Source organism: Plectropomus leopardus, chromosome 15 (assembly GCF_008729295.1).
Source record: "Plectropomus leopardus isolate mb chromosome 15, YSFRI_Pleo_2.0, whole genome shotgun sequence".
NCBI lineage: Eukaryota > Metazoa > Chordata > Actinopteri > Perciformes > Serranidae > Plectropomus > Plectropomus leopardus.
The window spans coordinates 6,542,253-6,568,661 of record NC_056477.1 but is presented as its reverse complement, the minus strand read 5'-3'; the positions used below and the strand labels follow the sequence as shown (position 1 = coordinate 6,568,661).

At 39.3% G+C, this 26,409-nt stretch overlaps 1 protein-coding gene across 1 annotated transcript in view; it reads right to left on the bottom strand.

The window, feature by feature from the left end:
- mrps5 (mitochondrial ribosomal protein S5) overlaps positions 1-26,005 on the bottom strand; it is a 29,601-nt gene extending 3,596 nt beyond the window's left edge. Inside the window, 9 exon segments of the mRNA XM_042502546.1 lie at positions 3,223-3,280; positions 3,671-3,717; positions 5,004-5,094; positions 17,275-17,309; positions 19,444-19,563; positions 21,181-21,294; positions 22,305-22,430; positions 24,472-24,624; positions 25,951-26,005. Of these exon segments, the coding sequence (XP_042358480.1) occupies positions 3,223-3,280; positions 3,671-3,717; positions 5,004-5,094; positions 17,275-17,309; positions 19,444-19,563; positions 21,181-21,294; positions 22,305-22,430; positions 24,472-24,624; positions 25,951-25,999 (793 nt within the window). The 5' untranslated portion in view covers positions 26,000-26,005.
- Positions 26,006-26,409: the final 404 nt, after the last annotated feature.

The following is a 26,409-nucleotide window of genomic DNA, read 5'->3' as shown; positions in this document are numbered from 1 at the left end:
AGCGACAAAGTCAAAGTAGAAAAAAAAAAAAAAAGCCAAATTTCCCCTTAATACACACTTTTATATATTCCAGTAATTGTGAGTTTTTAACCTTTAACTCTGACACTGAACTGAAAGTCTGCTCTGACTGAAAGCTGTCACTGGTAACTTTCAGAAAAATAACTCTTTGTCATAATTACCTAAACTGTCACTATATGAGACAGATGAAAAAAAAAAATGCTCCTCTGTCTCCTCGTATTGCACGTAGCGGCATTATCACATGTGGAAAAAAGCAACCAATCAGATTTCAGGAGTCTCTAGCACAGCTGTTACTCGTGTCAATCACTGCTTGTAGCTGCAGTCAAACTGTCAAATTAGGCAACACTGATCAAAAATGAATCAAGATTCTGTGACTTTATTGCCTGTTTCACGCCTGAAATGTTTTCAGAAACATTTTAGTGTACTGTCCGGCTGTAAAATGACACAGCTTGTGATCTAGCTGGAAACAGTCAAGTCGCCCAGCTAAGAAGACATCATTTTACAGATAAACAATTTACTTAACTATATTCCTGAAATCATTTGAGGAAAGAAACAGGCAGTGCAGAGACAGAATCTTGACTCATATTTGATCACTGCTGCCTGGTTTGACAGTTTGACCCTAGTTGAGGAGCAGTGATTGAAATGATTTACAGCTGCGTTAAGACTTCTCAGCTCTAACAGGTTGTTTTCTGTGAGCCACAGAGGATCCCAGCATGTGTCATTAGAAGCACAACGAGTAGGAGCAGGGGCTTAGGCTTTGTTTCAACATTTCGGGGGTAACATCTGAAAAAGGGGGGGTTTGGACCGTCTCAGCCAGGAAAGATTTTGTTTGTAACACTTATATTCTTGCATTTTAGTGATTCCTATGCAAAAATGTGTGCATTTTCTGCATCATTGTTCATGGTGTGAATATTTCTAATTCTGTAGAAAAAAGGGTGTTTTTTAAAAGTTAGACTGTGCAGGAGTTTTTCTCTTAATTATGTCAAAATGAAAGTCTCTACTACTACATTCATGTGTTTACTGGGAGTTACAAATGCAAATATTGTAAATATTGAGAAGGATGAGTCATCAGCGCCCCTGAAATCTACACCTATGATTAGAAAACAGGTTTTTTACAGACTCTCACGTGCTTCCATGTGGATGTCGAGACAGTTTCGGCAAATATGGCAAAAAGTTGCTGAACAAAAGGACTGAAAACTGTTTTTTTGCTCCTCAGTCTTAATTTCTTCCAAAAAAACATGCAAAATGTCCAGAGGAGAAACAAACAAACACACTGCCACGCTCAGATTTACACAAATTCCCTTTGGCGCTGCATTGTTCTCTCATTTCCCCTGAACACCACTGAAGTCACATGAATATTCACGAAGCATCCCCGGTCCTGGGAGACTGGGAACACTGGTGCCAACAACAACAACAACTGGAAGGTCAGTTGTTTTTCCACCAAAACAAAACATTTAGTGGCCAAGTCCAGAGGACGTCCAGATGTTGGACTTCCAAATCAAAACATCGACACAACTTAACAGTCAAATAAGAAAAACTGTTAATGACATGGTGGACAAAATCCAAAATCTGGACCGCCACCAAAACTTGAGAGGCCTAAAGGCAATCTGGCCACTGTTTTATTTTTTTACATATCTTAATGACTGTCAAACAAACAGATGGGATGAAAAACGTACAATTTTGCACAGAAAGATCATGATGACTTCAGTAAGTGAGCAGCAAAGGTGAGGAAAATAATCTAAAAGCTTTCTGATGTGTCACAATTTATAATTTAATTACAAACACAGTGAGATAATGCCCCCAAAAGTTACTTTAGAATCAAGAAGTAAACAAACAACCAATCACATGACGGTGCAGACATGTTGCAGATGGTCAAACAGTGAGAGCTGGCATGTACAGGGGCTCCAATATCTTTTTCTATGAACTTGCAAAAATTAAATATATCACAGTTTGGAGCTCAAACTGGGTGGCAATGCAGCACCACACACACACAGACACACACACAGACACACACAGACACACACACACACACACACACATACACACATACACACATACACACATACACACATACACACATACACAACTTCTTGCCTGGTCTTTGGCCAAAGCAGGAAGCTAAGTTTCTCCTCCTGGGGGGCGCGGTGGAGGCTGATGACTCACACACATTAATCTTTCTGGCTTTGCTCTCCAGCAGCGGCACACGTAGCCAAATGGCATTTTACAATAAGAAATTACAAGCTGTACATTTTAAGTCTTATACCTTTCTTTCAAAAATGCATTTTTTACATTAAGCCTCTTGTATAAGTGCAGGCAGGTGATTCGAGGGGAGATTGCTGGACATGAGGGGAGAGGAAAGAGCAGGAGGAGACGAAGGAGAGGAGAAATGAGAAGGGAGTAGGCGGTAGAGCGACAAACCAGAGGAGGTGAAGTAAAGGAGTTGTTTAGTGTGAGAAGCTTTTGCAAGCGGTCCTTGAAGTAAAGCTCCATTCATTTTTCTCATTTCTCATATGTGACTCACAGTTGGAGCACTTCTACATCTCGGATCAGCGTGAAACTGAATCATCAGTACAAACATTAACCAGCCGAGTAAGAAAACATCTGCTGCTTTGATTAAAAGTCGAGGGGTGAAAGATTGTGTGCAAAAAAATGGAAGATGAGGTACTATAAAAGTGCCTGTGGCTTCCTAAAAACATGAGATTTCAGCATGTCGAAGGATTGTTTTAGTAGCCTACCAGAGAGGAAAAGTTACAAAGACAAACTCAAAATTAACTCAATATACAGTCTCAGTGTCCCTTCTCTTTACTTTGCTTATCTTAAAGAAAAGAGGACAATTTTCCACATTTTGGACAAATAAGGGTCTAATCTGATCTGATCTAATCTAATCTTACAACTATTTGATCCAGTGAGCAGGTAAGATTGTCATTTAACCTCACAAAGATCAAAAGCAGGCCTTGTATAGTCCAGTTATCTTCAACCTCTACAGTTTTTTAAGAAATATAAAAAAAAATGCTAGCTACACAAATGTATACTGAGTGTCAGGATCCCGCTGTTTTCCCTTATCTTACTTCTGATATTTCACATCAGAATTATTCATCATTATTCATTATCAGTGGGACTTCGTTATGGACTCTCCATGATTGTTGGTTAAGAAACGCTGAGGATGTCATTCGAAGGAAACCTAAAATGTAGAAAATCACTTACTGGTCTTGTTGTTGTATCTTTCTATGAAGTGCAAGTAGTTGATGGCTCTGTTTTTGGCCTGCAGGTTACAGAAACACAGAGAAATAGAAAAACATATACAGAAGGTTATTTGTTGACTCAAAGTTGGTATGTTGTTATCATTATTAGCTTTTTAGTTGGGAAAGTCGCTGTAGCTGTATACAAATTATAGTAGTATTAATTATTAGGTAAAATAATTCATTAGCAATTCATTAGAGTTTACCAGTAAGTGTCTTAAACTATAACAGATAGTCTGAATGCAACAAAACAGTTTAGTTCATTACTCAGTTTTTACTACACCCAATTCTATTTAAATTTAAAATAAATAAAAAAACATATATTTTGAAGACATAATGAATTCCATAAATTGGAGATTCTGACACAAAAAATGACACAATGATTGTTTTAGTTGGAATTAAAAGAAACTTACCTTCCTCAAAGCTGTGGGTCTGTCCGCTGCTTTACCCAAAGCAAAGCCTGGAGGAGGGAGGAGAGAGTCGATGGTGATGCTGCCAGTTAAAGCCAGATTTCATTGTTTAAAGTGATGTTTAATTAGTGCTGCCGGTAATGAGCCGCCATGAACACTGTAACCTGATGACATTTTAAACAAAGCAGCCCTACCAGACTCTGTAATGAGAGGCTGACAGCAGGTGAATCTCAGGAGTCGGCTGAAGAGTTTCCTCAGCGTTTTTAAAAATGTATTTTGCCGCTCACTTCTGAGGAGCCTGAAAACTGTCAGAAACATTCCCTGCACTTTCTCATATCCACATATAACACAATTTTTTTTCTCAACTTTTGCAAACACCCTGAAACTGTCAAAAACATTTTTGGTTCAGTTCATTGTTTTTAGGAACTTTAAAAAAATTGTTCAGCAGTCAGGGCTATCTCACGCTGAGATACGTCTGGCTGAGCCATCATAATTCAGCACGAAGGAAAGATGCTCTGGTGTTGTCGGCATTTCTTTTAACCAATCACAATTGTCTAAAGCAGCGCTGAGGCCAGGATGCAGCGACGGTGCTCTCACAAAAAAGTCTGAGGAGGGAACTTTTTTTGGTGGAGAGGCGAGCACTGGCAGCATAAGAAAATGCAAAACACGTAAAACACTGAAAGGCATTTAAGCGTGTAGTCAGAGATTTGAATCATCAGTTGGAGTCCCCTCAGATGACAGTGTGCTGAGCTTTGTGTCTCTGGGGATGTTTTGGTCCCCTGATTTTGGAGTGGAGTGAGCGCTCTTGAATTTCACGCTACTCTTTAGTACAGGGATCTGCGCAGACGCAGACAGCTACACAGAGCAGAGACTCTGCACCTTAAGGCTCGGAGACAACATTACCTCCTCTGTTTTGCTGAGAATTGGTGAATTTACAGCTCACAGCAACTTAATATGATACAGTCTCTGGCTTTTGTTTGATATGCAGTGTCTGCAAAAGATGTTGTTGCACGCTGCTGATCTACCGTTTATTTACTACAATACGTGAATGCCTCTTTTACTTTCATTGTCCTAGTGAGCCTATTCAAACTTTGAAATTTAATATGACAGAAAAAAACAAAATAAAACCAAAAAAAGAATTGTCAAATATCTTTGAAAAGCCAAATCTGATTTGACTGACATAACTCTGGGTCTGGTGCCACTCTAGTGAAGAGAGGTCTGGCTATGTGGAAATTGCTCCACATAGCGACATGGAATTTGAAAAAGGTCTGAGACAGGCGACCAAAGACAAACTTTAAGCCACAGTCTACATGCTGTATTTTTCAGAGTATCAAACCTGCAGCTCCGTTGCCGTTTCCCACAGCGACCAGACAGCTGATGGACCTCTTCCTGCCCTCCTTGGCTGTCATGTTGAACACACTCTTCACCTGCAAGACAAGAATAAATACACACTAAACAACAACAAATAAGACGTCTCTCACCACCTGACATCTATCACGTAAGCTTGGCCATCATGTCAAACACACTCACTGTACGCACATTAATACAACTCTGTGTGTATGTTTGTTAAGTGTTGCAAAACAAAACACAAAATTACCAAATACACTCACAAATCACCTTAGGATTGAGATAAACTTGCTTTTTTAACACATGTTCATGTAGACAATCAGCTGAGTCGTGAACTCGCTGATGTACTAGAGTCAGAGAGTCACAGTCAATATATTTACCATTTGCAGCAGAAACCACATGGGAAAACAGTTACAAGAGCTCAGCATAAAAACAGACATGTAAGACAATAAGACAATATAAACACAATCAAAACAATATAAGTTAAAAGATCTAGGATTTAAAAAAAAATTGTAAAACGGGTTTGATTTCTTATAAAGTGCAACATTTAAGAAATAATTCGAAACATTTAAGAAACAAAGTGCAACATTTAGAAATAAAGGTCAACATTGTAAAAGCAAGTGTATCTCTGGCCTCAGGATACATTCACTGTCATATATTGTCATATGTCATTATGTGCCCTTATTACTGTAAACATCAGTTTATCAGAGCAAGATACACCAACCAATCACTGTCATCCATCTGTGATATAAGGCAGTTTAACCTGTCAGAGAAACCTGAATCTAATAATAAACCTTACAATAAACAAAAGCAGAACTAAACTAAAACAAAAGAAAAACAGACTTGTTTTGACTCATAATGTATCATGACCATGCTTTAAAAACATAATTCTTCAGTCATGTACATTTTGTATTATATGCACCAGTCAGGCCAATAAAGTTACTCAACAGTCAAAAAGAAGTGTGTTTTTGTGAGAACATCTGCAGTTATAACGCTACTATAGATTGTTAAAGCTTTTCACTTAGTGTGTGTGTGTGTGTGTGTGTGTGTGTGTGTGTGTGATGTCAACCGAACCAGAACGCCTGTCCAGATTTAAGTGACTTTCATCGACCTGTTAGCAAACAGAGCAAACAGTCATCTATCACACACACACACACACACACACTGGCCTGACTCCCCTCAAGCAGCTACGCAGGCTGATCAACTATCTGCAACACGACTGTGAAAACAGCGGGGGGCAGCATTGACACACCGCACAGAGGAGGAGGACGGAGCGAAGAGAGGGTAAGGGATCAGGAAAAGAGGAAAGATGTTGGAAGTTGGAAAGAAGTTGGAGTTGACCAGAGAGGAGAGAAAGCGGACAAAGGAGATAGAAAAGGTCAAGAGGAAGAACGTTGCAGGTTTGAAAGGAGAGAGGGAAAGGAGGGGAAGAAAGGCAATTCTTCCTACTCCTTTTCAGACATGAAATGTAAAATTTATGTTGCTTTATGTTCACTATAAATTTTGTTTGTGCTGCTTTTATGTGCATTGTATTTTATTTATTGTTATTATAAATGTTTGAAATAAATCATATGAAGTGGAGGATATGAAAGAAAAGTGGTAGAAGATAAAAGGACAGGGAGGGAAAGGAAAGGAAACAAGGATTTATTGCCTCTTTAGACATGAAATAATTTTGATGAGAAAAGAAACAAGAAGCAGAAATAATACAGAAAAAGGAGAGGAAGAGGAGGGTGACACAGCAGAGCAGCAGACAGTGAATGCCTCTGTCCAATGTGAATCACTAACAATCTGTGTGTGTGTGTGTGTGTGTGTGAGAGAGAGAGAGAGAAAAGGCTGTGGTAAATATATACGATAAAAAAAGAGTGTGTTGTCCTTAGCAGAGTGTATGCGGTGTCTTGATAACAGATGGACAAACTGCTGATACTGCAAAAAAAACTTAACGAACAACTTATACAACACACACGTGCGTATACACACACACACACACACACACACACACACACACACACACACACACACACACAAGAAGTAAGTTTAGGTGGCAAAGATATAAATTCACCACTAAAACAGAGAGTGAGCGAAGCGGCTGCTGAACGTCACTGTGATACATAAAACAAGCCAGTTACAATTATGAGTTAATTAAGCCGAGTTAATTAAGATAATTAGAGCTCTGATTAGAAGATATTTCAATGCCGCACTTCTCTTCACCTCATGTGTTGTGAATAAAAACTTTATATTTAAAGCTCCGTCATTCTGTTTTTCTTTGGGCCATTTGGAGGCCAAACTCCACAACAAGCTAAAAATTACACATTTTTGAATTATGGCTAATGTCAGAGCAAAGTGATCACCTGTTTACATTAATTTGCATTTATTTGGGGTCATGTAGGTGAATGCAAGTCCGACACAGACTCTTTAGCTCTGTTTTGGTGTGCACATATTTGTGCATATTTCTTAGACAACTTCTTATTTCTATTCATTTAAAATTTCTTTTTGCCTTTATACAGTAAAAGTAACTGTAATGTGTCCCAATTTCCTCCAGGGATCAAGTATTCTGATTTACAAAAAAAATGTTTTATGCTTTACAACTGACACCTTTGATCCACTGTTCTTATAAAAATACTGATTAGTGCAAGTTTCATTGCAAAATTGCAAAATTATAACACTACAATCTACATATATCTCAATGCCATACAGATAGGCATTAGATATTTCATCTTTGGGAAAGTTTTGTTGTTGCTGAGTCACAGATGCCGCTTCAGCACTGTGGTTTACATCTTTGTTGTGCCTGTTGGAGCTCTGCTGGTATAACTTTGCTGCGGTTTTGTTTGTGTGGTGGGTGGGTTTTGTTTTCTGTTTTGTCGATCACGACAAATAACCAAAAAACTTAAAATAGTGTGGTTATTTCTGCATCTGCAGCTTGTGGAGGTGTTGTATTGAATTTAGCTCCACTGTAAGATGTTGTTTTAACACTATTCCCCTGACAGTGCAGCTATTATTCTATACAAATACAGGAATATGTAGTCTATATTTACATTTGGGCAGACAAGTGATAATAAATTCGATAATATACATCATCCAATATGTATTTATTCTGTAGAACAGATATGAAAGCAAACATGACTTTTATTACTTTGGAGATAAAGCCTCGCAGCTCGTAATGTGAGTGCTAGTGAGAAAGAGAAAAGCAAAATAAGTAAGACCGACTGTATGAAGCTAAATAAAATAAAAATACAAAAAAAATCCTTTATACAACTACTGTACTAAAAGCCAGTGTTGTAGGAAAGACCAAATCATGACCAAGACCAGACCAGTGGGAATCCCAAACGGCACGACACACACTTGTAATAAAATGTGAAACAGGTAATCAGACACACCTCAAATCTTTTTTAATGATTCACACTCCCATGAAAACATCCCCAGAAAACAAATGAAGATTCCTCTTTATTGACTTTAATTATAGTTTATGTATGTATGTATAAGCATACCTTAAGAAATGTCTTGATAAAATAATCAAAAGGTACTGCAGAACTTCATACTAAACAATTACAAACAAATAAGGAGCTACAAATCAACTAAATCATCATTATTTGCACTCATTTGCACATGCAATTTTGTAACATCCCACCAGTTATTGCTATAATAAACGCAAAACTTATTTTAAGTATTTTTTTTTGTTATTTGTAGTTTGTGGTTCGTTTAAAAATGTTATTTGAGTTTGGTGTGACATTTTGTTTGTAGTCCATATCGCGCAGCACTAGATCCAGGTGTTTTATGTGTTTGTTTCTATCTGCTGCCTCATATTTCGTTCTTTTGGCAGCCTGTGCAGGGACCACCAGCAACCTTACGGGGACCTTATCTGGGCCAAGACACACAGCTCATCTCCACGTTTTCATCCTCGCCAGAGAGCAGCGAGTGAGTGACAGAACAGTGCTGAATTTGAAATTTAGCTGAGGGAACTTCAAAGTCAAGATCTGCCTTCAGCTCCACTCGTTACGTAACGCACATTTCAGTAAAGGATTTATAATTTGACTGCAGGGGCCACAGCAGAAGGATTGGGGTCAGGGCAGCAGCAAACACCAAAACACTGAAAACACAACCCTGCAGGACGGACACACACACACACACACACACACACACACACACACACACACACACACACACACACACACACACACACACACACACACACAGACACACACACACACACAGTGATATGTTTCTCTGTTAGGTGCTAATGCTTTCACAAACCTGCACATATTTTCTAACATAACTCTGACTAAAACAAACACAATCAGTGGTGGAATGTCACTAAGTTGTACTGTAACTAAGTATGATTTTAAAGTACTTGTACTTTACTGACTATTTTCTTTTCAAGCTACTTTACACTATATACTTCACTACATTTTAGAGGTAAATATATTGCACTTTTTACTTCACTACATGTATCTGACAGCTTTAGTTACTTAACAAATTAAGATTTTTTGAATAAAAACATATGAAGAGTTCATGAAATGTGTGATCCTATGTTATTAATTAAATTGCCCAACAGTTTATAGAAATACTGTTTGATGATTAGTTGAGTAATGAATCATCAATTCACAGAGAATTAATTGTCAATTATTTTGATAAACATTTTAGTCTTTTTCTATTATTTTAATCTTGATTCTTTATGATTTTGTGTTTTTTGGGTGGTTTATTTCTTCTTTTTTATAATCTTAAGTTATTTATATCTAATTTATTTTTTAATAATTTTGAGTTTTCAGGTGTCTTTTTTTCTTCCTTTTTTTTAAGAATTTTGAGTTTTGTGTTTTTTTGTGTTTTTTTTTTTTCTTTTTCTTTTTTTCTAAATTGGGTATTTTAACTTTTAATACTTTTATTACATTTTTGACTATACTTATTTTATTTTCACAGGATGGTATTAGCACTTTTACTTTACATAGCACACAATGTTGTTAATGAAGTGCACACATAGCTAAAATGCTAAATTTATATTCACACCACATTCTGCCTGCATACCATGGCTACAGGCCTATAACACAGAGCAGCAACATATCTTTTCTTGCTGTCAAGGAAACTCTCCGCCTCTGCAAAAAACCAGACCAGATGGGATCTCAAACACTGTTTTTGTAAATGAAAAATCCAACAAGTTATTAATTCTCATGTTTCAGTGTGACTTGCAGACAGTTTCTATCAGATGTAAATGCCTCCAGTGAAATTGGGCATTTGGCTCTACGTTGTTATTTTAGGTAGAGATGCAGCAGTTTTGGCGTAGTGAAAGCAGCAGAGCAGATGGGACGAGTTTTTTCCTCCACTAGACGAGCGACAGCATGGAGGTGGGAGGATGCTTGCTTCTAGCTCGCTCTCACTTCTGTTTCATCTTTTATTTTCTCAATCTGTTGCTGCATGTCTCTGTATCTGTATGTGTCTATACGCTGCAGTGCAGGGGAACCAGAAGGCGCTGCAGGAGCACAAACCTCCGCCAACGTTTAACACTTCTCTGACTGGCTGCGGCACAGCTACGCATCCTTTCTTTCACTTGTATTTTAAGTTGATATCTCTTCACTCTGCAAACACACTGAATGGTGTAAAGACGTTATTTACTCCTACACAAGAGGAACGATTTCTTCCAATCCACACAGTGCTGCAGGGGACAAATTCTAACAACATGATATACGTTTATTCTGTGCTTTTTGGACTGTCGTGTTTTGGATTACTTATCGCAGAGATAGGATTTTGTGGATTTTAGGACATTTCAAGGATTTTAAGACATTTCTAGGACTTTCAGAAATTTCAAGGATTTTAGGACATTTCTACAATTTAGGCAGATTTCTAGGATTTTAGAACATTTTCAGGATTTTAAGACATTTCTTAGATTTTAGGACATTTCTAGGTTTTTAGGGCATTTTAAGGATTTTAGAATTTTTCTAGGATATTAGCAGCGTTTCTTTGATTTTAGGATATTTTGAAGATTTGGGTTACTTTTAGGAATTGAGGATTTTTCTAGCATTTTAAGACATTTCTCAGATTTTGGGATGTTTCTGGGATTTTAGGATTTTTCTGGGATTTAGGACATTTCTGGGATTTTAGGACATATCTAAGATTTTTGGACATTTCTACAATTTAAGCGCATTTCTGTAATTTGAGGACAATTTCAGAATTTTGGGACATTTTTAAGATTTTCGGATGTTTCTAGGATTTTAAGATGTGCAATGCTAGGACATTTGGGGCTTAGCTCAGACCTCTGTCGGGGGTGTGGGGGATACTCCACTGGCACTTTTTTTGATAAAGAAGCTCTATTTCCATGCTGTTACATGCAGTCTGACACCTTATGTACACTAAAAGTACATAAACAATTCCATGAGTGAATCACTATATTTTTATAACAAATTAGAAAGTAATTGGGGGGGGCACTCAGCACCCTATTAGGGGCTAGATTTGACCATGCCTTAAGAAAGGTATCACCAACTTATTATTAAGACCTGCACATATATTTTTGTGCAATATAGCTCAGGTTCCTGGTTTTTGTTGGTCAATGGCACCATGGCTTTCTGTTGCCTCAAATAACAACAAGCCGACAATCCACCTGACAGCAACTAATTTTAGGACCTGCACAACCATGGGTGCAAAATGGGGGCACTGGCCATGAAAATGACAGCTGCACTGGTCTGAAACTAGCAATGACAGTCTTGCTGTGCTTTACTTGGTGCAGGGAGTAAGACAGATCCCCATGAGTTGCTGCAGGACTGTATTTCTTTAAATTACATACATAGATGAGGCAGGATGTGAACTTTTAACAGCCTGACTCCTAAATATAGGAAATGCTTTTAACAAATTAATAATCACACTGTATTAATGCCCTTTATGTGAAATCCACTTTAGACATTAACTTCTGTACGTGTCTCAGCGAGCTCTGCTTGGCTGTTAAAACACAACATTTAATCCAATTGAAAGTTCTTGCAAAGTTGCTCTCATCCAGCCGCTTGTCTGTTTACTTTCAGCAAAACTTTCAAGGTTGTTGACTTCAGAGAGGAAAAAAAAGAAAGAGACAAAAAGCCCTGTTCTGACACTGACAACAGTCCATCTCTGTTAATGAAATCACTGAGTCCTGTCCAAGCGGCTGCTGCACCTGGAGAGAGGCCATGAACATCACTTTTCTCTCTGTCGCTCTAACTCTCCCCTTCTTTACTGTTACCTCTGCTCTCTGTCATCCCTCACGCTCTTCCTCATCTCCCGGAGGTCCAATTGATTGTAACTCTTACTGAAAATGTGCCAAATATTCAATTTAATGGAATTACGGAGGCTACAGATTGTAATGTTGGTGAATTGGATTAAACCATACATAAAGGTATTTTTTATGCAGTGTTTATGCAGATTCTACTCCTGCATGTCCTAAAACAGCTCCTAAACCTGCATATTTTGACCGGTTCGACCAATGAAAAGCTGGATTTATAGTCAACGCAAGGGCCACATTGTGCTTTCTCCAAAAAAACATTAAGATTATCTGGCACCATTTCAACTTTTAACTATTTAAGGCAAATTGTGATTTGTGATATTGGGCTCTATACACTGTATTTCAGCTATTAACTTATCCAATATAGGGTTTACACTACAGCTTTGATCAGAGCCAAACTTATATGAACTAGCATGATTTCTTACCGAGCTCTACCTGAGTATGACTCATAGCAGCATGTTTGGTCCAAGCCTAATTAAAATCCAGATTTTTTCAACTTAAAAAAAACCACAAGTCTGTTGCTGGCTCTGCATCTCACGTACTAAAGTCTCGGGAAAAGCAGGCTGCACCCCTTGGTGCATATCCGTCTTTGAATGCACACAGGGGTCCACAGCAATTCAGTGAGCTGATGATGGTCACCGCTTCTCACTGCATGTTACGCACATCTCTCCCACTGCCAACCAAGTCACCTCCAGCCGCTGCTTCTCTCTCCTTTTCTCATTTTCCAATGCAACTCCTGCATTTTACGCACAAGAACTACAACTTTATTCCATCTGTTGTGCAGTGCACCGGAGTTTGTGTATGTTATGTGAGCAAATGACCCCCTAATTCTTACATTTTGTCAGAAAAATCTCATTTTTTAAATTAATTAAAATGGGTTGATGGAAACACAGCATATAAATTATTAATAGTGCAAACCAGGGGAATTTTAAGAATTTAGCGGCCTGAACTCAGTGAGATAGAAAGACTTATGACTTATTTTCACAAATAAGAAATCTTTTTTATGTATTAATGCTTGACTTATGAAGTTGTTATAATTTGCTTGTATTGTCTTTTGTTAAATTACAAGGTATGTAAAAAAGAGAGTATGATTTAGGTTTCTTAATTAATTAAACTCGGGTATTGCGTCACCATCCTGCACAGTATATAAGACGACATTGTTTGGATTAGGTCTGAATATGTGCTTACATGATTTCATGAATACACAAAATTATAGATTATGTATTAGTGTGGGAATAATGTCTAATTATCCTCCTTGCAGTTCATGCCATGTTATTGTTTATGATAATTATCAGCCTTGCTCTACCTTTATCCTCACAACTTCCTAACTCCTTCTTAAGACTTTTCCCCTTCTCTCTCACTCTCTTGTCCACTCTTCCTCCCACTCACAGCTCACCTCCCTCCCCTCCCTCCTCCTCCTCCTCCTCCTCCTCTCCTCTTGTTGGATGTGTTCACTAATGGCATGCCGCCGTCATCGTCCTTGGGAGACAAGCCTTTTATTCCGGTAAGCCCTTTTCATTTCATTAGGCCTAAATTTATAGTGGCGTACACACACCCAGACACACACACACGCACACACACTAACACATACACACACACACACACACACACACACAGGGTACATTCATAGAGGAAGATGGCACCATAAAAGCTTCAGTTTCAAGGGGGAAGCCTAATGTCTGTGACACCACTCTTATTTATGCAGGCAGGAGGGCTGGGGAAGACTATCAATGTGACACACACACAAACACACACTGTCTGATACTTTGTGTGCATGAAAGAAACACAATAAATAGAAACAAAGACGAATGAAACACATGCATGATGCAAATAAAATGTTCAATGAAGATCTGACCTCTGGTGTACACGTATAAATCGCAGCTCAATACTTGTGTGAGACAGAGTCTAGACAGAATGTCTATTTGCCGAAATCTGTATGAGTGTATCCCTGTGCAAGTTAATGTGTGTGTGTAAGGCACATGGACCTGCTGTGTGTGTATGTGTATGCCCGAGGGTGTGTGTGTGTGTGACCTTCTGGCATTACCCCCATTAGTTTAGTACGGACAGTCCATTAGTGCTAATTGAATTAAGGTAAAATACAGCAGGACAGAGAGAGAATCTAAATGAACCGGTTCAGTCTGTAAGGCAGGTCTTATCGCACAGCAGCTCAGTATTTAATCTGTTCCAGTTAGGAGCAGCAGAACGAGGGCTGGAGTGTGTTTGGGATGTGAGCTCAAGACTGGACGGTTGTTAGTTCAGGTACTCAGACTCAGCGTTTTACTTTATAGATGTCGTCTTTGGTAACGGCATGATAACAGTTTTTTTAAGCACACCTCCTCTATGAAAATGTAGCATCCATAAGTGTATAACTTATTAAACATGCTGATAACTCGAGGTCTAATAAGTCTTAGAGTTGCTTTCTTTATAAAAACAGCAATTAGGTGATGTGTATTCCTATTTAAAAAGCCGTGTACTAGTGCTCTAGTAATCAAGATCGGTCTTGGTCTCAAGACCACTTTTAGAGGGTCTCGTACATAGTGGACGGATTTGTTTGTTAACATAATTACTGTGAATGGATGTAAAACTTCCTTCTTCAAATCCAGCGAATTATGTAAGTCATAGTTTGCTTTTTTGTAACAGATAACAGCTGCCACCCTTCACTCATCCAGGAGGATTCATATGCAAAAAAACCAAAAGAAAACACGCAACAGAGTTCTGCAAGGCAGCACTTACTGAGATGGCTGCAAAAAAATAAACTTCTATCGGTTATATTGATTTCCGATTCTCAGCGTTTGCTTGTATATAGTCCTGATCTTGACTCGGTTCGACACACTCTAGTCCTGGTCAAGTCCTGGTCTGGGTTAGTATAGTCTTGACTACAGCACTGCACGTGTACCTCTTGAGTGAACTCCACTGCTTAAAGTTTGATGAAACCTTTTTTATCTGCTTTGCATCAAACCCAGATGCAAATGTGACTTTTTAGAAATTACACAATTTGGCCTGAGGAAGCACTAAACTGAATATTTCATTAACCATCTTATCTCCCCACACTGCAGCCACAAAATGACATGAAATTTAGCGCTCAACTGCGGCTACGCTTGCTCAGCAAATGTGCCTCCAACACCGCCCATGTGCACACGCCACACTGGATTTTCCACCATTTTGAGTTTCCTGAAAACAGTTTCACCCTCTGAGGCTTTCTGCATCATTATTCTGCACAGTCTCATTTAGAGATTCTCCATGACCGTGAGCTGGTACCAGTCTTAGAAGAACTAATCATCTGTCCACCCCCCAGAGTTTCAGCTTTTTCTAGCTGTTGGTGATGATGTGTCAATGATGTGTTCACACCTTATTTCCACTCTTTAAACAAGGTTGAAAATCTTTATTTTCTGTCGCAATAAAGAGAAAGGATTTTATTCCAACTGTCATAAAATTTGATTTCTTCGTAAAAGTGAAATAATGTGACTATTTTATCGTAGTTAAATATGTTTGTGGGCAGCATGATATTGTTGTAATGCAGGATTTAGTTCTGTTTTCTTATTATTTTAAACGGTTTCTATGTTTCCATGTGTGATGGCAGCTGTTAGAGATTGGATGTGCCGGATCAGCAACCTTTTTGTATGTTTGGTTTTCTTTTTGTTTGTGTCCCCTCTGAATTCAAAGATTTTGCTGGTTTGTGAACGCAGCACAGGCAGGACTCTTGATGACTCTTTTTTTTTGTCAGCAGCAGTTTGTGGAGTTTGAGTAGAGGGGTGGTGACGAACAAAGTGTTTGCTGATCACAAAAGAATTCCTTTCAATCAGTTTGTGAGCTGATCTGAGCAGATTACAAATACCTGTGTACCACTTAAATTTCAATCGAAACGCACCCTAGAGTTGGATTTTGAACTCAGAAAGTCTACTGCACCTCACCAGCTATTCAAAATCTAAAGTGGCTGCTTTGCGCATAAACAGTAGTGAAAGCTGCAGTAAGATACTATTTATTAGCGTTTCTGTCTTATTGTTGTCTCACTAAAACATTTGTACACAGAGTCCTGTCCAACTTCTATCTGCAGACATGTTGCTACGTTGTTTGTAGACACAAAATACAGCGTAATGAGTTATTAGCTGTTACTGCTAACAATGGCTAACCTGGCTTACAGGTTTAAATTAAGAGGAGCTGCTGCTGCAGAGGTGAGTGAGAGAAAACTTTCTGTTGCTGCCATAACGGAGGATAAAATCAGCCATTTGTCAGTGTCCAAAGTCCACTCTGCCACAAGACAGAAGTCGCATTTAAACTGCATGTTCAAGGTGGGAATATCACGCCGTTATGCCGCCTCGCTGCTCTGTAAATAACATACAATCATGGAAAGGGGGGGACAGAGTTTTGCCATTTCTGAGCCGGGACAGGAGGTAGTAACAGCCAAAAAACGAGGTCTTATGTAAAGCCAAAAAGACGTGTTCATGGGCGGGTGTGCCAACATTTGGCAACATGTTTATGTGTGCAACCGACCACGGGAGCGCAGCTGTTAGCATGGCAGATAACTCAAAGAAGAAGGACAGCGGTCATAAATGTCCGCAAACTTGGAAAACAACGAGATTCAGGAGGTCCTCACCCTCTGAGCAGAGGAGGAGATCAGCTGCCGTATAAAAAAAGAAGGTTATTGATTGTGACTAACGTGATGCCTTTGTTACTGTTTATAAAGCGCTGCCATAGTGTTAAATACATGTCACACTAGAGGTGCCCGCATGCCTCTTTTGATTGCAAGATGGCATGACGCAGTGAATAATCACACACTGGAGCGGAACAAGGCCGCCATCATCTGGATCTGTATAAAATGCAAGGGCAGTATGAAGGGCGGACTTTGTTGCGGCCCTATAGTGCGATTTTTGTGAAAAAGTTGCTCGAGAGAAAGAGAGAGAGAAGGATACAGCTCCCAAAACAAAAAAATCTACACATGGCAGTGAAAGCTGATATAGTAGCAGTACGTTATGAATAAATTAATGCATGAGAAACCTTAAATTATAAAGACCAGCTGGTAAACACTCACCTCAATGATACGCGATTCGAAGTCCTCGTAGGTTTCTGTGGAGAGAGGCAGGAAGACAGAAAGAAGTTTAGACAGAAAAGCTTCTACACACAAACACATTTGGGCACAGGCACACACATGCTCACAGACACTATAAACAGATTAAACCAGGCTCCTGCTGGCGTAACAAATACCCAGAAGCACTTGCAGCCGTGCGACAAGTTGACACTTTTCATTGTCAGTGACCTCTGAAGGATGTTACCCTCCCGACAGCAGCCTGTTCACTTCTAACCAATTAACAACAAACAAAGGAGAGCCGACTCAAAGGCTCCGAGGAGGGAAACACACACACACACACACACACACACACACACACACACACACACACACACACCTCAACTGGGACATTATCCCACCATCTGTAAGAAAATAAACCTGATCAGAGGGAGGCAACCTAGTTACAGCTCTCTTCACATCACATTCACTAGTCCCAGTGTGTATTTGTGTGTGAGATAGAGCGACAGACAGAGTGTGCGTTAAAAAGAAAAAAAGCGTTTGTACATGTAGGAGAGAGAGAGAGCGAGTGTATTTCATGGTGTGAGAGCTTGTTAGCACGGTGACAATAGAGGAAATATCAAGAGGAAATGAGAGAAGAAGAAAGCCGAGGAGGAAGCGAAGGAAACGATAAGCGAATAAGAGACTTGGTTAAAGAAGAGGGAGCAAGAAAATGTGCTTTGCGACTTCAGAGCCTCATCCCTCGACTGTCAGCAGTGTGAGGTAAATGTGCTAAACTCAATTCCAACAGCAATGATCAAGATTTAAACCAGTAATAAGGATGGGAACAGGAGGCCGGAGGCTCCGTCAGTGAATCAGGTGAATTAACCAGGTGTTCCTCAAGGTGTGTAATAAAGAGTTGATTAGGCGGGAGACACACATTCATGGGCTTCAAAGACTCTGCACTACAACATTACATTCAAGCTTCAACCTTAAGTCTTGATATAAACCCTCCTGTTAGGAGGCAGATTAGAGAGAGAGGGAGAAAACTGTTGATACACTTCTTTTCAATTCTACATTTTTTTCTACCACATGACATCCAGATTTTTCTGCTATCATGAGTCAAAATGTCCACTTTGGGAAAGGTCGAATGTTGTTTTTTAAACTAAATCACAGTCAGACAAACTCACTGGTAGACTTAGGCAGTATCAGAGTATTATCATTATAATACATGGGTATTTAGAAATTCCAAAGGTATGATTTCTTAATAGACTGAATATGTATGAGTACAATTACTTCCAGGCAGAAAAAAATGCTACTTCATGTACATATAATCAAAGCATGCTGAGCAAACTCTGCCTGAATTGATTAGTTTCAAGTCACCTAAAAAAATAAATATCAGTTTAAGTATATGCTATAATTGTCACTGCTTTACCTTGCAATTAAACAGCACTTAACAACAGGGATTTGAAGTTGTTATAATAAAAACACCAGACTCCTGCAAACAGCAGACTTGCTGGTCTACAACTGCCTCAATGAGCTATTGTTTAAGGTCGAGTGGAGTAAATATTCAAATATAGTGTACACTTTAACTGACACAGCTTTTTATTTAGGACGCTATAAAATGTTTTGCTGCGGCCTGGTCCACAGCAGCTTTAGCTTTGTAGATCTGGTTTATCAAAGATGATAGCAAAGCAACACAGTTCATAGAATAAGCGTAAAGTTATAGTAAAGCGTATAGTTTCCCAAAAGACGTATCTTTGCAGTTCTAAACAACAGCCAATTTTCTTCCCAGAGGCTGAGTGTAAAAATGAAAAGAAATGGAAAGAATTACAAGAAAGATAAAAAGACAGAAGAGGGGGAAGAGAGCAGAGAGATGATGGAGAATGAAAGAAAAAAAATAGCACAAAGAGAGAAAAATAAAAAGTATGCGATGGATAAAGAAAAGACAGAAAGTGTCAGAGAGAAAAGAAGACATCCGTGAAAAATGTCTTTCTAAATTAGGAAATTGGACACACTTGACATTTTGGTCACATTCTCATCTTCATCAGTCCTAATGGGCCCCCATACTGGCCTGTCAGTCTTTTGCTCTCTCACGCACTCGGCAGCTCGTACCACTTATTAAACATCTTACATACACACACGCACACACACACAGAGTTTCTAAACTGTGCGAGCGTTTTTGTGTTTGTTTACCTCCGTTGGGTCCAGGGTCAGGGGGGCCTAAGCTGGTGCCCCCCCAGGAGTATCCCGTCCATCCTCTTTCCCTCTTCACCCTCATCTTCTTCTTCCTTTCCCGCTCATCCCTCTGACGCACTGCAGAAAGACACAACCAACAAACTCAGCGCTGGAGCACAGAGGCCATTTCAAAGAGCACAACATGACAAACATCAAAGTTGTTATTTGTCATTGTCAAGTCAACTGTGTAATTACTCTGAACAAATGAGATCACAGTGGAGACAAATTGTCAGCTTCTGTCTCACACCAGTGGTGCTGTTGGTGCGTCTGGTTCTCAAAATTAAAAGTTCCCCGTGGAGTTTTCTACCACTTGTGGCCAATGGAGTTGTTTTTCTTTGAGTGGGTCCAAGTTTTTAACTCGTGCATGTGCAGGTTGACATGAGCGACACCGATGGTTTCTCGGTTTATACACTCATCAACAGGTGGCCTTATTAGCTGAGATTTGCTGCAATGTACCAGCAAAGTAAGGAAAGTAGGAGCATGTAAGTTAGTAAATGTTTGGTGCTGAAACAGAAGGTCTGGAGGGAGGGGAGAGGGACATTTATCTCAGCTCTCTGCTGTGACTGGTTGTTACATGATCAGTTTTTCACGCTCGCATGTGGACGTGCCAGAGTGTTGAGATATATGTTTTGTCTATAAAAATCTGGAGGCTTTATCAGATGAAGGAAGAAAGTCATAGCAGGTGAACAGAGAGCCAGGGCATGCAAATCATGTTGGAAGCTCCACATCCAGGGGTGTGTGGAGACTGGAGGACAACTGACAGCGGGCACTTGGTCTTGGCATAAGACCCACAGACCTTCCGTCCTTCTTCTGGTTCTCCTGCGTATCCCGCGGGCCCTGCCTCGACTCTCAGCCTCCTGGCTTTATCCAGCAATCCCAAATAGGTCTCCAGAAAGCCCCACTGAACCAGACTGTGCTCTGCTTCTCCGCCAGAGAACCAGAGGGAGGGCAGAAAGTCGGCTTTCCCACAGTGACCACATACGCCTGGATGTGGAGCGGTGGACGAATGTTTGTTTACTATATTTGGATGAACCAAGCTCTTGCCAATCACAGTGCCGATCTCCCCTGTTTTTTGGTCCATCCATTCTAGCATCAACCCGAGAAAATATGGGTGTACACAATGCTGGATAGAAAATACTGAAGATGAGTTTTGCAAACATTTTATGAGCAAGAAGATGCACACAGCACATTTTTATTTCTATCTCTAACTTAAACACAGCAACAATGAATACAAAAATAACTTTTCTTTACAAGAAAACTCCACAAGGCCACCTAAAGACCTCATTTTACATGTTGTTGCTTCCTAGTAAGTCTTGAAAAAGACTTTTTCTAGTAAAATAATTGCTTTTTTGGCTTTTATAAAGAAAACAAAACTGCTGGAGGTCATTTTTCTTCATGCTGTCAGTTTTTTAGGCATCTACCATTGGTAAAAACTCAGACTTCTTTTCGGTTTCACTGAATAAAAAGCAGCAGCCTCTTTACCGGGGGAAATGAAGTGAGAATTCATGGCATCAGTGATATAATTTGATGAGTTTCTTGGCTTAATTCACATGACTGAATGCATTCCTAAATTCATACAGGTTAGAAGTGTTACATTATCAGTACGTGCTTTATAATTTATCATTTGTGTTCATGTTGTATGTCTGCGTGTTCACACTTGTGTTTGTATGTATTCAGTGCATTCTGTCTCTGTACCTATTTCAGCTTGCAAATCCTGCTGCTCGCTCTCGCTTCTTCGACTCACGCTCTGCACACTCCCGGCCCTCAGCACCGGAGAGTTCAGACCAGGCCACAGAAAACCACCACGACCTGTGGGATAAAGACACGGAGAAAGACAGAGAGAGGAAAAGAAAAAATTGTATCATATTCACGTGTTTGTGTGTGGAGAATTGAGAGAGTAGTGAATAACTTCTCGTTTAAATAAATATGAACGGAAGTAGAGCATAAATTATAATCTATCTCTATCAACCACAGGTACTTTAGGGTGTTTACAAGTTTTGAAAAATGTATGTTAAGAGTTTGCTGTCTGGAAATGACTTTTTGACTGATCAAAGTCCAACTTAGACACACAAGCCCAATTTTGCTAAAAGCTTCTTCTGTATGACAAAAACAAGCAGCATCATATCAACCTTTTAAACTGAGTTGCATATTTGGTTCATGAGCCTTTGGCTTCAGCCTATTTCCTTTTCAGTCACTGGATGCTGTTTTTTTACCTTTTTGTGTGGCGGTATTTATATATGATAACATGCAAAATGGTTGACTCTGATGTTTGTGTTGCATGGCCAAATAAACAATTTAATTCATTAATTCATTTATAAGTATGTAACAAATACATTAAAGATATTTTAAAGGCTTTTCACCATGACAGACGGGTGAGTAGAAGGAGTAAAAAATAAACTAGAGACATTTAGTTAAAGTGAAAGCAGGAGAGAAGAGACGGGCTGACAACACCGGGACACAGAGACAGAATGAAGACTGATAGTGCCTCTTTAGAGAAAAGTGAAAACGTAAAGAAGACAGGAAGACAGGCAGAGTAAATGAAGGGTAATCCCTCTCCCGAGAAGAGCAGTGTAATATTTAACTTTAACTAATGAATATTCTAGTGGGTTGTATCCATCACTAAAAAGAAGAGGAAAAGAAGGAGAAGTATTAGAACTTCTGAACTAAGAAAATAATGTAAACACTCCACTTTTCATATGCAAAAGTGATTTTATGGAATTTTGTGAGTTTCCTCTGCACCCAAGAAAGTCAAGAAAACATCTGCAGGAAAAGAAAAAAAGACAGCTGACAGACACAAAGACGAGCAGACGATGTCTCACCTTCTCCGATGTTTTGTCCTCGGTTCAAGTCTGTCCTCAGTCTGCGTTTGGTTCTCTTCCCTCGGCCCTTCCTGGCTCCGGCACCTGACTCTGCCAACACACCTCTCCACAGCTCCACAGCCGTCACTGTAAACACACACGTGAACAACCAAATATAAATGTGACAGCTTGTGAGACGTTTGGTCACCTCCCAGACTTTGCTGAACGGTCAAAAGCAAGAGCGGTCAAATACAAAATAAGAAATGATAAATACAGGGATTTCATCAGCAAACAGCACTGGTGTTCGGCTCTCAATAAAACATTAAAGAACCTAAAAATTACAGCATTTTCTTTCTTCCCTAACTGAATGCCAACATGACAGACTGAGTCCATTTTCTCACCTGCTACACCTTCACAGCAGTGACTTTATCTCTACTCAATAAGCCAGAACACGACAATTCGAGCATACTATGAATGCAATTTGTGAGACATTATGCAGCTGAATTTAGGCGTCCCATTAAAGCCAGCTGGTGTGAGGATGTATGGACTCTGGGGGCGACAAGGGCCAGGAATTAAAATGTCCAGAAGGTAACATATGGGGTCGCCACGGGACTGTAATTAAAACACAATAAACCCTCAGTGTTTGCAAAGACCTGGCACCTAAAGTGGATATACAGTAGAGCAGGTTCAGTTTATGTGCTGAGGTATATCTACAGATTAAGACCAACCTGAAAATGCTGCACATCAGTAAAAAAGACCAAACAATGAAAGTAAATCCACAGAACCAAAACTCTGCTGAGAGCCAATACTGAAGGACTCTTCATGGAGAAATATGAGCTCCGATATGGAGTCAATTAAAAAGCGACAGGTTTTTGGTGTTTGAAATGTGTGTTTGTCTGTGTTTGTATCACAATCCAAACTGTGAGCCAGACATGTTGACAGACACAAAGCATTAAATTGTCTGAAAAAGACATAAATAGAGGAGCTGGGGACAGACTGAGAAAGCAAGAAAGGGAGAGAAAGAGGGGATGTATGACAGCTCCATAAATGCCCATTTAAAGGACTGTCATCAAACTGACATGTTGTCCAAACAAGCTCTGCAAACGTGCACCTGCATCTTCTGATGGAAAATCATCCAACAAAACCTACAGGACCAGAAGGACGTGGACGCCCTGACAGTACGTCCTTATGTGATTGTTGAACATGTCATTTCAAAACAATGGAATTTAATCTGCTGCTGCAACAGCCTCCTCTGCTCCGTGAAGGCTTTCAAGCAGATTTAAGAACCTGGCTGCAGAGATTTGCACCCACTTCGACACCAGAGCATTAGTGAAGTCGGAGACTGATGTTAAGTGATACGGTCTGACTCGCAGTCGTGTTCCAGTTCACCATCAAGGTGTTAAAGGGGGTCAAGACTCAGCAGGTCAGTCAAGTTCATCCACACCACACTGGGAGAATTATTTCATTACGGACCTGGCTTCGTGCATATGGGCATTGTCATGTTGAAACAAAAAAGTGCTGCCTCACAGTTAGCTGCAACTGTTGAAAATGCTACAGACTGTATATAAAGATGGACGATGAGTCCCCACTTACTCTCGCTATGCTTAAGTGAAGCTCAAGTATCCCGGATATGGACACTGCAATCTCGTGCTGTTGAGGTCATTGAGAGCCAGAGTCTGCGCATTAGCAAGTTCCCACCAAAACACCCTTTCTGACTAATTGGGAGCAGCGCCACTGAATGCAAGCGCATGAATTGGCTGTCAACCATGGTGGAAAATCCCCTTTTTGTAGAAATTAATACCTCATTAAACCAAACTTGTCATAAAAACGATCACTTAAACAAACATCAGAGTGATGAGAACTATCTTCAGTGACAGAAACATTTTGGGGAAACATTTATTTGGAGCAGTGATAATATGTGACTCCAGACCTTTCTCGAGCACTGACCCAGCGCTGCAGAGATGGGTCTGGCTATGCAAGACTGGGAAGGAGCAACAACATTTCCTGTGACAGTAAGTTATGGATTATGGGAAACTGTTTGGATATGAGAAATACTCTAAGTAAGTTATGTATTATGTTTACAAAAATTAGAAATTAACCCTACATTTTTTTATCAGCTACAATGGTGTATTTATTGATAAAGACGTGGGGACAGGGGATTTTGGAAATAATCTTATCATGTACTCACACTTGTTGAAGAAGCTGCCGTGCCTGGTTTGCTGCCAAGCGGTTGCAGGAAACAGTGGAACTGAAGAGTTTCTTTGGAGTGAGGAAGCCGAGGCTCGACTCGCCAAGTGGGAAATCGGAACTGCTCCGCCTAATGTTCGGAGGGGTGCTGCAACTGAAAGAGACATGCACCAGAGGAAGATGGATTAAAACTGCATTATGTACATAACACCAAGCAGGTTTTACATACAAAAACACAGCTATGAAAGCACCCTTCACTACTGCATATACTGCATATACTTATTGTTATTCCTACTTATGTGTATATCCGTTGTTCATTGTAGCATTTTCATATTTTGAATTTACATACTAGTTTTACACATCAGTGTGCAGCATGAGGAACAGTTTTATATGATACACAGTACCCATATTACAATTTAAATATTTACATACTAGCGCTTATTATCTATTAATGTATTTCTTTACATTAATATTTTTCCACACTGACATACTCAGCACATAATTCATACTTTTTTATATATGCATTTACATATTATTCTTATTGTTTACTATTGCTTTATTTATATTTTTACATTTCTATTTGTATATAAATGTTTGTGCTTGTACTTACTACTACTTGCTGTAATTCTATATGCTTGGCATTAGAGCGACTGTAACGAACCACAACTTCCTTGACTGTTACATCACACACAATGCAGAAATGGACCTGTTATTTAAAATAATAAAAGCTAAGCAGCATCAGCCACCTCGTAGGTTCTCTCCTGGTTAATCCACACAGTTTTCTGCCCATTAACACGGCACAGAAGATAGAGATGAGATGATAAATGTTGATATTTAAATACAATAAATGCTGTTTAAGTATGCCGAATTAAAGCATGAACTCAACTATTGCATAACTAGTCTTAAGTTGTTTCTTAAAAGAAGTCTTTGTTCACTAATAAGCAGGGAGACAATAAAACGACACAATTTTAAATGACGTTTGGTGGGAAAATCCATGCATCGTTTTAAGGATTCGTGGGGGTCATACCTAGATATCAGCGACAGACCTGGAGAGTCAGTCACATATATTTAGATTTTCTTGAATTAGACTTTTATGTTGTGCAATAACAAAATCTAAAAACCTGAATTTCAGTAATTTTTATGGAGCATTAACACGCGCGAGCAACAGACAACCCGTAAGAAGGCACGAGGACAGCTAATTTACTCATTTCAACTGTAAATAACTAAAATTTAAGGACATAAATGTTATTCTTGAATGCATGAAACACATATAAGTAATATGACTGCACTAAAATTAAAGTTATTTCCTGCCTCATCGTGACAGCCCTGCAGCAACCACAGGCCAGTCCCGGGTCATTAAACAGAGCTGAATATAAGTAACAGGTCACACTTCTAAACATACATACAGTAAATATATTCAGACGTATATACTGAGCTGTTTAAACGAAGCTGTGGAAGATAAAAAAGAGAAATAATTCACCTCCGGCTGTGATGCGGAGGGCACAGCACACCCGTATGGACGCCGCCATGTTGGAATTATGAGGGGTCCTTCAGAGGCGTCTGAAAAATGCCTGTTGAAAAATAGCAAAATACAATGTATCTGGTTTTGAAATTTTATTTTTCGTATTTCATTTTTATATTTATGTTTATAGATTTTTTATTATTATTATTAGTAGTAGTAGTAGTAGTAGTAGTAGTAGTAGTAGTAGTGTTTTTGGTAGTACTTTGTTGGTGTAAGTTACCAATTATGGCTTTGTCAAAATAAGTGCTGAAAAAAACAGTTTAAAGAGCATGTTTCAATAGAAAGGATGGTAAAAGTTAAAGTAATAAAGGGGGAAAAGGTTATTTAAAGAGTTCTGCAACATAGTGGCAGAAAATGAGCCAATAACAACAACATTATAGACTAATAAAATAAATATAACAGCAAGATAGGCTTAAT